Here is a 14,837-nt window from a genome sequence, read left to right as displayed (position 1 = left end):
GTGAGCTGTGTGGGGCAAGGGTTTTGTGTTCTGTCCACTGCCCTATTCCATGCCCAGAAAAGCCCCTGGTCCAGAGCAGGGGCTTCATAAACTCGCTGGAAGGAGAGAACGGAGGTCATCCCCCCAGGGGTGATAATCAAGCTAGGTTCTTCTCTAAGAGAGAGCTAGCATCTAGACATCGTCTACCTAAACAACAGGGAGACTCTCTGAACGAAAAACATGTTAATTTGTGAATAGGGCATTGCAATGGAAATATGCATGCCACAGTAAGCTATGTGTGTATTCAGGGAGGTGGAGGAAGACAAAGGTTTTTAAAGGGAAATGAGGACCACGTCATTGTTTTGAGATCATTCTTTGGCTACAAGGATCAATAACAGCCCAGGGTTGGACAGACAGTTGCTGGAAAGATGTCCTTGCAATAGAAGCATATTTTTTTAGTAAGGTTATGATAACCTTTGTGTAAGGTTGTGGTTTTCTGCAGTCTTTTGTGATAGTTGTTATTATCAGGCACATACGCATGAGAACCCTCTCTCGTGATGTGAATCCAAAGTCCCTGAGACAGGTCTCAATTAATTTAGAAAGTTTATTTTGCCGAGCTTAAGGACGGCCCATGACACAGCTCAGGATGATGTGTACCCAAGGGGGTTGAGACACAGTTTGCTTCAATACATATTAGGCAGACATGAGACATCATTTACACGTGTAAGATGTGCACTGGTTCTGTCTGGAAAGGCTGAACAAATGGGGACCGTGGGCAGCTCCCAGGTCGCAGGTAGACATAGGAGGTAAAACTGTTGCATTCTTTTGGGTCTTTGATCAGCCTTTCACTGAATATACAGTTTCCACGTGAGAGGCAGGTAGAGGAACAGTCACGCCTTAGTCTGGCTCAGAGAATCTGCAGTTTTATATAAGTTCTGCAGAGGAAGCAATCAGATACGCATTTTTTTTTTTTTTGAGACGGAGTTTTGCTCGTTACCCAGGCTGGAGTGCAATGGCGCGATCTCAGCTCACCACAACCTCCTCCGCTTCCTGGGTTCAGGCAATTCTCCTGCCTCAGCCTCCTGAGTAGTTGGGATTACAGGCACGCGCCACCATGCCCAGCTGATTTTTTGTATTTTTAGTAGAGACAGGGTTTCACCATGTTGACCAGGATGGTCTCGATCTCTTGACCTCGTGATCCACCCACCTCGGCCTCCCAAAGTGCTGGGATTATAGGCGTGAGCCACCGCGCCCGGCATTCAGATACGCATTTGTCTCAGGTGAGCAGAGGGCTGTGCGTTCTGTCCTTTTTCTGGCACCTGTGAAAATAAGCTATCAGTTTACATTGCCAAGGTGAGATTCAACAGAACTGTTTTAGGGTAAAGGTCTCAAGGCCCACAAGGGATTTCCAAGAAGAAAAGCAGGAACTACCAACAGGAGAGTCCTGGCCACTGGTACCAGGAGGAGGTACATGTGAGCTGCAAGACAGGAGGAAGAGGTGACAGGGCCTGTGGGGAAAAGGAAGATCACTTTTACAGAACAAAGGATCAGGAAAATACCCAGCAGGAGGGCAATTTCATCTTGCATTTTCTGGAAGAGTTAAGGGAATCCAGTATCTGGGTGCCTGAGCTTGTGCAGGTTTAGAGGTACATGTTGTTAGGCTGTGTCTAAATTTGAGTCTGGTTCTAGGGGCAGGCCCTCCTAGGGTGTGGCAGGCTGATCTAAGGTGATGGCAGGTTAACTCCCAGTAGCAACCAACCCACAGAGTGGCTGAGACAGGAGCCATGCTCACATATTTTCTGCTACTTTTTGGTTAACTATATGGTATTTGAGTCACTCCGTAGCTCCAAGAGCCTCCTCTATGGGCCAGCTATGGCCAGGATGATGACATCCCAGGTACCACCTGCCAACAGTGACGTCAGAGATGTGGATTTCAGAGATGTAAAATGGGAAGACATTTGCCCCACAAAATTAATGAAATGTGGTAAAAATCACATGAAGTTGGACCTCTCGGACCAGGGAGGGTGGCCCTCCAGGGGCAGCCAAGGTGCTCGGAGCCATCCTATGGAGAAAGGGGCTGGCCCTCCTGGGGTCACGGAGCCCTTCAGTCTCCAGCTGACTGTGTGGCTTCCCACACGGAGCCCTCTGAGGGGTGAACCAAGGGCCTGTGAGCCAGAACAGGAAGGGGGTGGGGGAGCTCGGACTGGGCAGCTTCAGCAGGGACAGCCCAGTGGAGAGACCCAGACAGAAAGGGGCAGGCCAGGGCCAGGCGCGGTGGCTCAAGCCTGTAATCCCAGCACTTTGGGAGGCTGAGGTGGGTGGATCACAAGGTCAAGAGATCGAGACCATCCTGGTCAACATGGTGAAACCCTGTCTCTACTATAAATACAAAAAATTAGCTGGGCATGGTGGCGCGTGCCTGTAATCCCAGCTACTCAGGAGGCTGAGGCAGGAGAATTGCCTGAACCCAGTAGGCGGAGGTTGCGGTGAACCGAGATCGCGCCATTGCACTCCAGCCTGGGTAACAAGAGCGAAACTCCGTCTCAAAAAAAAAAGAAAAAAAAGAGGCAGGCCAGGAGCCCCAGGCCAGGAGAAGCTCTGCTCTGTCCAGCTCCTGCTCCCAGGGGCCTCCTCCCATCTGTCTGAAGAGAGTTAAAGTCAGATCACTTTGTCCGGACTGGGTTCCAAGGAGAGCCTGGCTGCACCAAGGCCACAGCGGGGAGGGGAAGGGCACAGGGGAGAGGGACCCCAGAAGCAGGATGGGGGCCACAGGCCAAAGGCTCAGCTCACCCTCAGGGCCTGAATGGAGACAACGGAAGCACAGCTTGGTTACAGATGGGCTGGGAGCTGAACATCTCCCTCCTCCACAAGGTGTGAAGCCCCAGGAAGGAAGGGAGGCCTGAGTGCTGCACCCCGGCAAACAGCCTGGCCCATAGCAGAGTCTCAGTAGATATTTGCTGCATGATTTCATCCCATTTCAGATTTCCTTTTCTGCTCCTGGGAAACGAGGGCCAGACCAGAGGCTCCCCGAGGACCCCCGGTGTCATTACTGGGCCCCTGGGATTCCCTGCTGCCCCTGGAGAAGTGGAGCTGCGTGACTCCTACGGGCCCTGCTGCTCTGGCCAGCGCAGGACTGGCTGAAAGTCTTGCTTGGGCAGTCACTGCTCGTGGAGCGGGGCTTCCCCAGCTTCGTGACTCATCGTCCAAGCAGCCCTGCCTGTGCCTGTGGAGAGCTTCGGTCTACAGGTGCAGCAACTCAACGGTGAGAAGTGTGCCACCTTCCCACCACGTCACATTTCCTCCGAGACGTCTTTCCACGGCGTTGCCTGTCCACCCTACCACCTTCCTGCTCCCGACGCCACGGGACTCGCTGTTCCAAGTGGCAGCTTTAGACTCACGTAGTAACTGCAGGAAGTAGAGAGCACAGCCCGGTCATCTTTTTCCCTCTTCTTTGTGGACAGAGGTAGATCCTGGTATGACGCAGGGAATACTGGAGGGGCGGACATGCAGAGTCAGCCACTGGCTTGCTGCTGTCTGCCGTGAAGCTGCTTGACCAAGGCATTGAGAAGTTTCCACAGGAGAAACGGACACAAAGTATTGGCTTCCCAGCTCGTTTTTTCAATAAAGGGAATGGGCTTTCCAGTGGCACTCAGGTACTGACACTGCCCACTGACCCTGTTGGGCCCCTGCTGAGAGCAAAGCTGAGGGGTCCTCCCCGAGGCCTGCCCAGCAGACAGCGTTCATCACCTCAGTGTCCAGGGAAGCCCGGCCTCCTCGCCCCCAGGGCAGCCTCTTCTCAAGGTGTGCTTCGCGGGCCATCAAGTCAGAATCACCTGTGCATCTATTAACAATGCAGTTTCCAAGGCTGGCCCCAGACCTGGGGACCCATGCATCTGGGGGCAGGCCTGGGTCAGCACTGACACCAATTTTTACTAATTTTTGAAAATCACTTTTATGAAAGCATTTGAATCTAGATAGTAGTTTTACTGCTTAGGGTGATAGAAACAGCCATGCATGTGTGAAAATCAAGATACACTTAAAAATCAAGATATGCTTTAATAAGTCCATTTATTTTAAAATTTAATGTAAATCTAGAATATTTAACTTTTTATACAAACTTAACTTTAAAAATAGCCACTTGGTATTTTACACACAAAACATTCAAAAGAAAATTCCTCATTTAGAGTGACTTAAGCTTCACAGTCCAGCCGACAGAGAGGAGGGCCGCTGCGGGCAGCAGAGGCCTTGGGGTCGGTGCTGACCCCAGTCCTTCAGCCCACCCTCTCCAGCACAGGGAATATCTTGATGCTTATTTTTCTTTCGCAAATAAAATGTCTACTAAAACGTGTTTCTCTTTTTTTTTTTTTTTTCAAGATAGGGTCTCACATTGTTGCCCAGGCTGGAGTGCAGTGGCACAATCACAGCTCACTGCAGCCTCGACGTCCTCGGGCTCAGGTGATCCCCCCACTTCTGCCTCCCGAGCAGCTGGGACTACAGGCATGTGCTACCACGCCTGTCTAATTTTTATATTTTTTGTAGAGACAGGGGTCTCACTATATTGCCCAGGCTGGTCTCAAACTCCTGGGCTCAAGTAATCTGCCCATCTTGGCCTCCCAAAGTTCTAGGATTACAAGTGTAAGCCACCACACCCAGCCTAAAACTTGTTTCTGCGGATTGGAAACCTCTTTAGGGCTATTCTTTCATGGCAAAGGATTTGGTTCTGCTTAAAACTTGAGGAGTGGGGAATCCACGTTCTCCTTGTCAGCCTCAGGGCTCAGCTGGATCAGAGGGGAGCTCAGGTCTATGAGCTGGAAGAGAGCAGAGTGGAGGAGGTGAGCACAGACATGACCGGGGCCTCCCTTCCCCTCCTCACACAGAGGACTGGCTGCCTGAGCCAGCACAAAAGCTCAGTCACCCTGGCTCAGGTGCACTGAAAAGCACTCTGGGTGCACCACGTCTGAGAAGCTGGAAGGAGACAGGACACACGCGGAGGAACCCAGGCCCCCACCACGCACACTCCTCTGTCCTACATCCAACCCTGGGATCTATGGGTGGGAGAGGTGGTCCCTCCCAACAAGAGCTGGCGGGGTCCTGGCAGGGCACCTCAGAAGCAGCTGATCTTTGAGAAGTTCAGGCTGCCAAAGGTGTGTCCTGCTCTGAGCTGTGTAGCCGAGAGGATTCAACAGCCACTCTCGAGGGTCCCACGATGGGCTTGGGAGGACAAACTCAGGGCTGAGTTAACACGAATCACCTGCCACTTCTCACCTGTCCCACCACCGGTGAAGGTTTTGCCACATTTTTATTCATGTCTGGGGTGTTTATCATGAGGTCGATCAGAGGCCTGCTTTCAGATTTCACAGGGACGTTTGCTTCTGGGGTATTGCAGAAGTCGATGAGAGAGAGGTCAACGCGGGGCTGGCCTGCAGCATCTGTGGTGACCATGAGTGGGTCCAGTTTGATATCTACAAGAAGAGCCTGGGTACAAAACCAAGGTTAAGGGCAGAGTCAAGCAGCTTTCTGGCAACCACTTGGGAAAATGTGTGCTTTGCTCACGTCCCAGGTGGGCTGGCGGTTTGGAAAGCCAGGGAATAAGGGCTGGGCCTCGGTGGAAGGAGACTCTGTACAGGGTAGGCCGTGCCTCTCTGACGGCCACCCACCTCTCTGTCCATACCTGCCCACCAGCAGCCACCCTGCTTTCCACTTTCTCAGCTTTGATTCCTGACCCTCGCCTCAGTCAAATACAGGGCAAAGATGTCACTTTTTTCTCTCCTGGAGGCCTGAAGTCCTGACTGCCTCCCCTTGGGCTGGTTGGCACGGAGGCACCGGCCTCAGGGTGAAGCATGGCAGGGAACTCTGCCAGCTACAGCCCTGGGTGCCAGGGGCTTCCGAGCAACCTCCAGGAATCTCAGCTGACAGAACTCAGTTGTGCCCGCACTGCCCACCTCAGTAGGGGCTGCGTCTCCACCCGGCCTGGCTTCCTCCTCAGCTGCTTCTGTGCTGGTGCTTTTGGAAACAGTAGAATCGCTTTCCTCTGGAGAAAAGTGAAGTGCCTGAGGCACACGGGAGGGAGGAGAACCCCCGTCAGGGAACATGCCCACTGGCCTGGAATCTGCCTTTTCATTGCTCTCCCTTGTGGGTTCAGTTCTGTGGGAGGAAAAAAAATCTTATGAGGACATTTCTCTAAACTGCTCGTCCACTCAGCTGATCTGGGAAGCAGGTCACTCGGGAGGAAAAGTGTCCCGGGGTGGAGTGTGTCCAGGCTCTCGGGCCTTCACCCTCCAGACCCCGGGTTTCCTGTGTATGGAAGGGGGCTTAGTGATCTCTCCAGCTCCTCTCAGCTCACAAATGTCACCTGCCCCGCCTCACTGGGGGCTCGTGTTATCCATTTTCTTTCCAGTTACTAAACACGAGGAACTGCGCTCATCAGTCACCTCCTAAAGGGGGCCCAGACCACACACAGGGACCCCTCCTCGAGCCGAGGCCAGCTCCTCTTCGCAGGCAGCCAGGGGGCTCCTCCTAGGCCTAGGTGGGTATGCAGCTGGCTCCTCCTGCCCCAGATGCCCCCTCCCCTGCTGCCGCAGTGCCCTAAGCAGGGCTGAGCCCCCAGGTGCAGGCTGCCCACGCCAGCCCTCCAATGGTGTCTCCCGCAGGACCCCACATGGGCGCTGCTGGAGTGGCCTGCTGCCCACAGGTTCTCAAGTACCTGCCACACAAAACTGATTTCCTTCTGGAAACCCAGCAAAGCAGCAGGTCCATCAACTGGCACAGAGAACCTTCTTTTTAATAGTTGAAAGGTTTCATAAGATTCCAAAAATAAGCAGAATTTTGTTTCTAAATTTACACTTACAAACATACAAGATAGATAAACACATATTCCCAACTATTTACATATCAAATCTGGTGCTTTTAGTGCGGCCTTGTTTCTCACTTTCTCCTCGGCATTCCATGCCTTTCCCTCTCTCTCTGCAACAGCACACGTCCCGTCCCAGCATTTTCTTCCACAGTCTTCTGCATTCTCACAGAACTACACAGATACACACAGGGTCAACACCTACTTTTGGTAGATATACGTACATATAAACATGTAAGACACAGACAAGCATGTAATTTGTATATAAATACATGGATATTCTATATGGGTTCGTTTTTTGTTCTTTTTGAGATGGAGTCTCGCTCTGTTGCCTGGCTGGAGTGCAGCAGTGCGCAATCTCAGCTCACCACAACCTCCGCCTCCCGGGTTCACGCGATTCTTCTGCCTCAGCCTCCCGAGTAGCTGGGACTATAGGCATGTGCCACCATGCCCAGCTAAGTTTTGGAATTTTAGTAGAGACGGGGTTTCACTATGTTGGCTAGGCTGGTCTTGAACTCCTGACCTTGTGATCCACCTACCTCAGCCTCCCAAAGTGCTAAGATTACAGGCATGAGCCACTGCGCCTGGCTGGTTTTTTTTTTTTTTTTTTTTTTTTTTTTTGAGACAGGGTCTCTGTCGCCCGGGCTGGAGTACAGTGGCACAATCTTGGCTCACCCCAACCTCTGCCTCCCAGGGTCAAGTGATTCTCCTGCCTCAGCCTCCCAAGTTGCTGGGATTACAAGCGCACGCCACCAGGCCCAGCTAATTTTTGTATTTTTAGTAGAGACAGGGTTTCACCATGTTGACCAGGCTGGTCTTAAACGCCTGACCTCAGGTGATCTGCCTGCCTTGGCCTCCCAAAGTGCTGGGATTACAGGCCTCTATGTATAATTTTAACAGACACAGGGCTTTTTTTCTCAGCCACAGTTTCGTTTGTAAAGTGGGATTGTACTCATGACACTCTCCTTTCTGCATCCTTTCTCAAGGATTCCTCCTGGAAATGCCTCCACGTCAGCTGGTGCAAGCTCCTGCGTGCCCCAATGGCTACCTGGTCATTTACTTCCAGTCTTTCTTACCATGAACATCTCTGCACATGAACTGCAGTGTCACACATGTGGCAGGTCAGAGGTATGTGTAATTAAACTTTGACAAGTTAAGACCATACTGTCAGGGATCATTTCTATAGTTTGTTACTAGAGCAGTTTCTCTGAATGTGTAAAGCAAAAAAAAAAAAAAAAATTCACATATCAATGAATGGCTTTTTTTTTTGAGATGGAGTCTTGCTTTGTTGCCCAGACTAGAGAGCAGTGGTGTGATCTTGGCTCACTGCAACCACCACCTCCCAGGTTCAAGTGATTCTTGTGCCTCAGCCTCCCAAGTAGTTGGGATTACAGGCATGAGCCACTGCGCCTAGCCAACAAATGGCTTTTCTACAACACATGATCACAATCCTTCCTCCTTCCCTCCCTTCCTTCCAGCAGTCTCTTTCTGTTGACCAGGCTGCAGTGCAGTGGCATGATCTCAGCTCACTGCAACCTCCATCTCCCAGGCTCAAGCGATTCTCCCGCCTCAGCCTCCCAAGTAGCTGGGACTACAGGTGCATACCACCGCGCCCAACTAATTTTTTAGTAGAGACAGGGTTTCACCATGTTGGCCAGGCTGGTCTCAAACTCCTGACCTCAGGTAATCCACTCGCCTCAGTCTCCCAAAGTGCTGGGATTACAGGCGTGAGCCACCGCGCCCAGCCACAACGCATATTTCTACTAGCAATGTTCAGATTCTCCCTTCCCGCCTCCTCCCCATGGGGTGTGAACGTGGATACATCTGTGAAGACCTTGCACAGCTACTATAAACTGCATTTCCCTGACACTAGTGAATTTGGTCTCTCCCCAGGGCTTGTTGACCATTTGGGCTTATTCATATCCTTCGCCTGTTATGTTGTTTCATGGTCAACCGTTTGTCTGTTGACTTCATTTATGATCATTTTAGCCATAAATAAAAACAGGAGATTTAATGTCAACACTGTTGATGGTGGCAGGCAGCTCTTCACTCCCTGGGTTTTAGCAGTGACCAAGGTCTCCTGCACTAAGCATGTTCACACAGTCTCCCAGTATTTAACTTTTTTCTTCTTTTGTTAAATATTTACGTCTCTTATCTGAAATTTTTTTGTCCATGATCTAAGTTAGGTCAGATTTAATTTTCTTCCAGACAGATAACAATTTATTTGTGTTTTTAAAAATATTTTTTTCTTAGAAATAAAAACTTCATAAAAATAAATCTATATTCGTAAGTGAAATCACTCTACAATTTCCTCTTGTAGGTATTATTTCCTATTATGGTTGGCTATTCAAATGAACTGAGAAACTTTCCATCTTTATTAATGTGTAGGCTGAGATAGTTAACTTTACACATTAGCATGATGTGTTTCAAAGGTTATGCACGACTCAGGTGTGACTTCATCAGAGTCAGGTGCCTTTTCCAATCCTGAATCATTTCTGAGCTCCAACTATGGCTTACTTCATGTGTCCCTGGGTCAATTCAGATAACTTGTAAATTTAATTTTACTTTTTTGGAGATGGGGTCTTGCTCTGCCCCCAGGCTGGAGTGCAATGGAACAACCTTGGCTCACTGCAGCCTCAACCTCCTGGACTCATATGACCCTCCCACCTCAGTCCTCCAAATAGCTGGGACTACAGGTGCACACCACCACACCTGGCTAATTTTTGTGTTTTTTGTAGAGATGGGATTTTGCCATGTTGCCTAGGCTGATCTCAAACTTCTGAGCTCAGGTAATCTGCCTGCTTTGGCTTCCCAAAGTGCTGGGACTAAAGGCATGAGCCACCACACCAGCCAATAACCTGTAAATTTTAGAAAACCATTAGCTTTTCAAATTGATTATCAGAGAAACACAGGCAGTATTTCCTTGTGATACCTTTAATTTCCTCTCTGTATGCTCACATCTATTGCATTTTCTCTTTGTAATTAAAAAAAAAACTTTCTAAATATTATTTATGTCACTAAAATCTGGAGCAAGGCAAAAACAAAAAACAAAAAAACAAAAACCAGTATGTCAATGCCTGGGACACCAAGCCTAGGAATTTAAGACCAACTTCTTACCACCTTCATCTCTTACCTCATTGAAGAGTTCTTGCGGGGTTCAGAGTAAAGTCTCCGAGCTGGCACACACAGGGGCGAGGCCATAGCCCTGGGCATGGTTTTGGGGGTCATCGGTGGAAGGCCAGAGAAGCGCCGGCTGGTAGGTGTGGGGAAGGCTGACGCACACCGTGTGCTCAACAGGCTTTGTGGTGCTGGCCCAGATGAGCATCTAACGGGGGTGCTGTGGACAGTGACCCTGGCAAACACAACATCAGTGTCGTAAGCTGAGATGACATAAAAAAGTAAAGGTAATCATTCAGCCTGTGCTAATGCAGTACTGAGTGCTATGGTTTCAGCCCAGAAGAGCCAAGCTAGCGAGCCTGTGTGAGCTCTGCTCTCCCGGGACGGGCCCTGAGCTACTACCAACCCACCCTAGCATGGGCTCCGGGCTCCCAGTGGGAATGCCTTCACCACTGTTCCTCACAGGCAACTCAAAGAAAACTGATCAAATGTGATCACACTTTACGGATGCTCCCATTAAATGTTGCTTCACAGGAAGTTCAGAAGAGACTGAGCAAATCATGTTTTGGTGGTGTCAGACATTGCCATAAGAAGTCAGAGCCACAGCCCGTCTGGTGGGCCAGCAAATGGGGGAGCAGGTCTTGCTGCACGCCCGCTCATTCCCAGGGTTAAGGTCGCCTAAAAACTGTGAACACAAATGAGTGAAGAGGCAGCTGGGCACTTGGTCCTCATGCCCCTCTCACATCCCTGGCAATATCTGTGGCTCGGGCTACCCATGGATCTTGCCTAACTGTTGCTTTCTTATGTTGCTGTTGATGAAGAAGAGGCTGAGTCAACTGTCATTTGCTGTGGACTGAAGGTCTTTGTCCCCCAGATTCATGTGCTGAAATCCTAGCCCCCAAGGTGATGGCATTAGGAGGTGGGGCTTTAGGAGGAGGTTAGGTCATGGAGGCAGAGCCCCCAGGAATGGAATCCATGTCCTTATAAAAGAGGGCACACTGGCGCATACCTGTGGTCTCAGCTACTCAGGAAGTTGGGGTGTGAGGATCACTTGAACCCAGGAGGTAGAGGCTACAGTGAGCCATGACTGCACCACTGCACTGCACGCTGGGCAACAGAGCAAGACCCTGTCTCAAAAAAATATATAACCATAAAAGCAACTTGTTCACCCTCCCCCAGGGAGGACAGAGAGAATGTGGCATCTGTGAATCAGGAAACATGCCCTTACCAGACACCAAATCTGCAGGTGCCACAATCGTGGATTTCCAGCCTCCAGAACTGTGAGAAACAAATGTCTGTTCAAGCTGCCCAGTCTACAGAGTGTTTGTTATAGTAGCCCAAAGGCACAGAGACATTATTCTAAAATAAAACGAGTCAAGGACATCCCACCGCCATGGCACCCACAGGAGGTCGGAGAGACCTGTCCATTGCTCTATTCTGGGAAATTGTTATGTTCTTCAAAAAGAGCCTGAAAACATCAGACTGACTCTAGCCTATTTTTTTTTGAGACAGAATCTCGCTCTGTTGCCCAGGCATGAGGGCAATGATGCGATCTCGGCTCACCACAACCTCCACCTCCCAGGTTCAAGTGATTCTCCTGCCTTAGCTTCCCAAGTAGGTGGGGTTACAGGTGCATCCCATGATGCCCAGCTAATTTTGTATTTTCAGTAGAGACGGGGTTTCACCACGTTAGTTAGACTGGTCTCGAACTCCTGACTTCATGATCCACCCTCCTTGGCCTCCCAAAGTGCTGGGATTACATGAGTGAGCCACCATGTCTGGTCTACTGTAGCCTATTTAAATGGAAAAAAAAAAAAAAAAAAAGCAGAGAGCTTGAAATCAACAGAGAAACAATCACTCCAGAAAGCACCTGTGGGAGGGAGGGTGCTGTTCACTCAAGCTGCTGTTCTCTGCGAAGTTCTGGGATCCCCAGCCTACTACCTTTATTGCTAAGTTCTGGCAGCCTCACCATAAATTCCAGTGAAAATAAAAATTCTGACAAATGTAATTCTCAAAATTACCCTGGGTGAGGTGAGGAAACTGAGGCACAGAGAGGCAAGTGAGGTGGCCAGTGGCTGCCTGGCTGTGGTCTTTGCTCTTCACCACCACACGTGGGAGGGATGGCAGCTTAGCACAGCGCCATGCACAGATGAGGGACTGACTGGTCCGACCTCACAAAGCGTGTTCTGAGCTCACACAGGAGGAAACTAAAGTCCAGAGTCATCAGAAGATTTGCAAACAGTCCCAGGCTGGTCTGCAGCAGAGCCAGCAGCACCCTCTCTGGTGTTCTAGCCCAGGCTTACTCTGCCCACTCCACCCCAGCGAGGTCCAGAGCAGTGCCCACCTGGTCACATGCTGGCGCCAGGACCCCACGCTGGTCTGGGGGGGTCTGAGTGTCCTTCCTGCTGCCCACACCCCAGCTCCACACAGGAGAATGGGGTGCACACAGGCTACAGGGCGCCAGTGCGAGCTCTCCTGTGCTGAGCCAGTGTCGGCAGAGCTGCACTGGGGGTTGGGACAGTGGTGGCAGGGGCTGCCACTGAGCAACTCCTGCTCTGGCCTTGGCAGCACGTGCCTGTGCATGTTTGCACATTTTCTTTTCTTTTTTTTTTTTTATTTGCAGAGTCTTGCTCTGTCAGCAGGCTGGAGTGCAGTGGCGCGATCTCAACTCACTGCAACCTCCACCTCCCAGGTTCAACTGTTTCTCCTGCCTTAGCCTCCCGAGTAGCTAGGACTGCAGGTGCACGCCACCACGCCCAGCTAATTTTTGTATTTTTAGTAGAGATGGGGTTTCACCATGTTGGACAGGATGGTCTCCATCTCTTGACCTCATGATTCGCTCGCCTTGGCCTCCCAAAGTGCTGGGATTACAGGCATTAGCCACCGCGTCCGGCAGCATGTGCACATTTTCTTACCGTCTGTGGCATCTGCTATGCTGAGCTTGGGCCATCCCTACCTGACATGAGGAAAAAGGTCAGGAACTTTTGGGAACTTATACTGACTCAAAGAAGAGGAAGTAGTGGAGCTGGGTCGGAATCACTGTGCCATGCCAGTGCTCTTCAACTGTGGCACAAGTCAGTCACCTGGGAGCTTTAGAAAATCAAGCTGCTGGGTTCCAGCCTAGACCAACTGAATCAGAACCCTTGGGGTGGACCGGGCATGGGCAGTCCTAAGAGCACTGAAGGGGCTTCTGCTGCGCAGCCTGGTGTGACAACCACACCAGTCCAGGGCTGGGAGCTGCTGTACTGCATCACGGAAGTCTCAGATGTCTTAAGTCCACAGTAGATCTAAAAGGGGCTGGCACACATCAGGAGCTCACCCTGCACCGAACAGACTGGCACTGAAGCCAGACGCGCAGGCCAGGCTGCAGGGTTACCAAATGCTTGAGGTTAGCAGTTGCATGAGTCACCCTACAGCAATAAAGAGAGGAAGCAGACCAACCTCACTCACCTGCCAACTGACGAGCATGACTGCGGCCGCTGTGCCCGAGAGAGCTTTGGCGTTGCCCCGTCTGGGGAGTCACCTAAGACCAAGAAAGGAAGTGTGCAGTCAAGCAAAGAGATCAGGGGAAGCCTACTGTTTAGGAATCTTCACCAAATGGGCAATTCTCCTCCAAGTATCTCCACTGTCCCAACTTACAGTGCAGGTGGCACCGGCTCAGATGAGTCCACCAAGGGCCACCCTGCCAGAGGCAGGCATGTGAGAGGCACTCATCCCTACACAGGGATCCCGGCCTAGGCAAGGGCTCCAGTCTGACGGATGGACGAAGAGGAGAAAGAGAGGAGCCCTCTTCACTGCACCGCCCCCAGCCTGGCTGCAGATCCCCTCAGGGCCAAGCACAACTTTCACAGGAAGTCTACTTGTCAGACGGCACCTGCACGTGCTAGACACGTGCCCATAGGAACGACACTGCAGGGGCTCAGGTTCCCAGGTAAGCCCAAGAGAGCCCACAAATGCCCTCATTTTCCCCAATCATGACATTACTGGGATAATAATTCATTACACTGTGTTTGTGCTGTTTTAGTTGACAAAGCATTTCCACGTGTATGTTCTCATCTGATAATCACAACAGGCTGCAAAGCAGGCTCAGAGGACACAGGCCCCAGATGTCCAGTCCTGCCACCACCCCCTCCAAACACTGGCTCCATGTGTACTGGCTCCTCTTCCACTATACTGGCTCCTTGAAAATCTCAGTATGCACTTGAGCATCAGCACATGTGCCCCAGGGCCTCCAAAGCCTCAGGCAGCAGGACCCCCTTGGAACACCTTGCTATGTCTGGAAGCCATGAGGAAAGAGGCTGTCCCTCAGAGCCCCTTACTCCAGCACCAAGAGGGAAGGGTGGGGCTTGGAGCTCAGACTTCTTCTCTGCAGGTGCTCCCAGGAGGTCGGATGAGGGTCCAGGCTGCTACCCCCTCCGCAGGCCACCCCTCTCTCTGGCAACACCACAGTTACTGCTGGGCCCTTCACCTTAACAAGCCCACGCCCGCCCTCCTACCGCTACACCCAAGCTCCTGCCCCACATCCCTGCCCCTCTTCAAAGCCAGATCTCCTCAAAAAAGCTGCCTGTACTTACAGTTCCTCTCTCCTGTTTTTTTCTTTGAGATAGAGTCTCACTCTGTCACCCAGGCTAGAGTGCAATAGCACCATCTCGGCTAACTGCCACCTCCACCTCCTGGGTTCAAGCGATTCTCTTGTCTCAGCCTCTTGAGTAGCTGGAATTACAGGTGCATGCCACCACCATGCCCGGCTAATTTTTGAGACAAGGTTTCGCCATGTTGGCCAGCTGGTCTTGAACCCCTGACTTCAGGTGATCACCCTGTCTTGGCCTCCCAAAGTGCTGGGATTACAGTCAGGAGCCACCTCCCTGGCTGCTCCTATTCTTTTAAAAAT

The 14,837-nt window shown here is 51.1% G+C and overlaps 1 protein-coding gene and 1 pseudogene across 1 annotated transcript in view; one reads left to right on the top strand and one right to left on the bottom strand.

Moving 5' to 3' along the window:
- Positions 1–4,028: 4,028 nt before the first annotated feature.
- Positions 4,029–14,837, bottom strand: part of GTSE1 (G2 and S-phase expressed 1) — a 30,452-nt gene continuing 19,643 nt past the window's right edge. Inside the window, exons 7-11 of the mRNA XM_012449455.3 lie at positions 13,397–13,469; positions 9,963–10,181; positions 5,922–6,123; positions 5,245–5,454; positions 4,029–4,787 (exon numbers count right to left, since the gene is read on the bottom strand). Coding sequence (XP_012304878.1) covers positions 4,704–4,787; positions 5,245–5,454; positions 5,922–6,123; positions 9,963–10,181; positions 13,397–13,469 — 788 coding nt within the window. The 3' untranslated portion in view covers positions 4,029–4,703. The remainder of the gene's footprint in view (positions 4,788–5,244; positions 5,455–5,921; positions 6,124–9,962; positions 10,182–13,396; positions 13,470–14,837) is intronic.
- LOC135271340 (small nucleolar RNA U3) lies at positions 7,985–8,070 on the top strand (annotated as a pseudogene).

Source organism: Aotus nancymaae, unplaced genomic scaffold (assembly GCF_030222135.1).
Source record: "Aotus nancymaae isolate 86718 unplaced genomic scaffold, 86718_ANA_hifiasm-v0.15.2.pri h1tg000076l, whole genome shotgun sequence".
Lineage (NCBI taxonomy): Eukaryota > Metazoa > Chordata > Mammalia > Primates > Aotidae > Aotus > Aotus nancymaae.
Note: the sequence above shows the minus strand (reverse complement) of the source record. Positions and strands in the feature narration are given on the sequence as shown.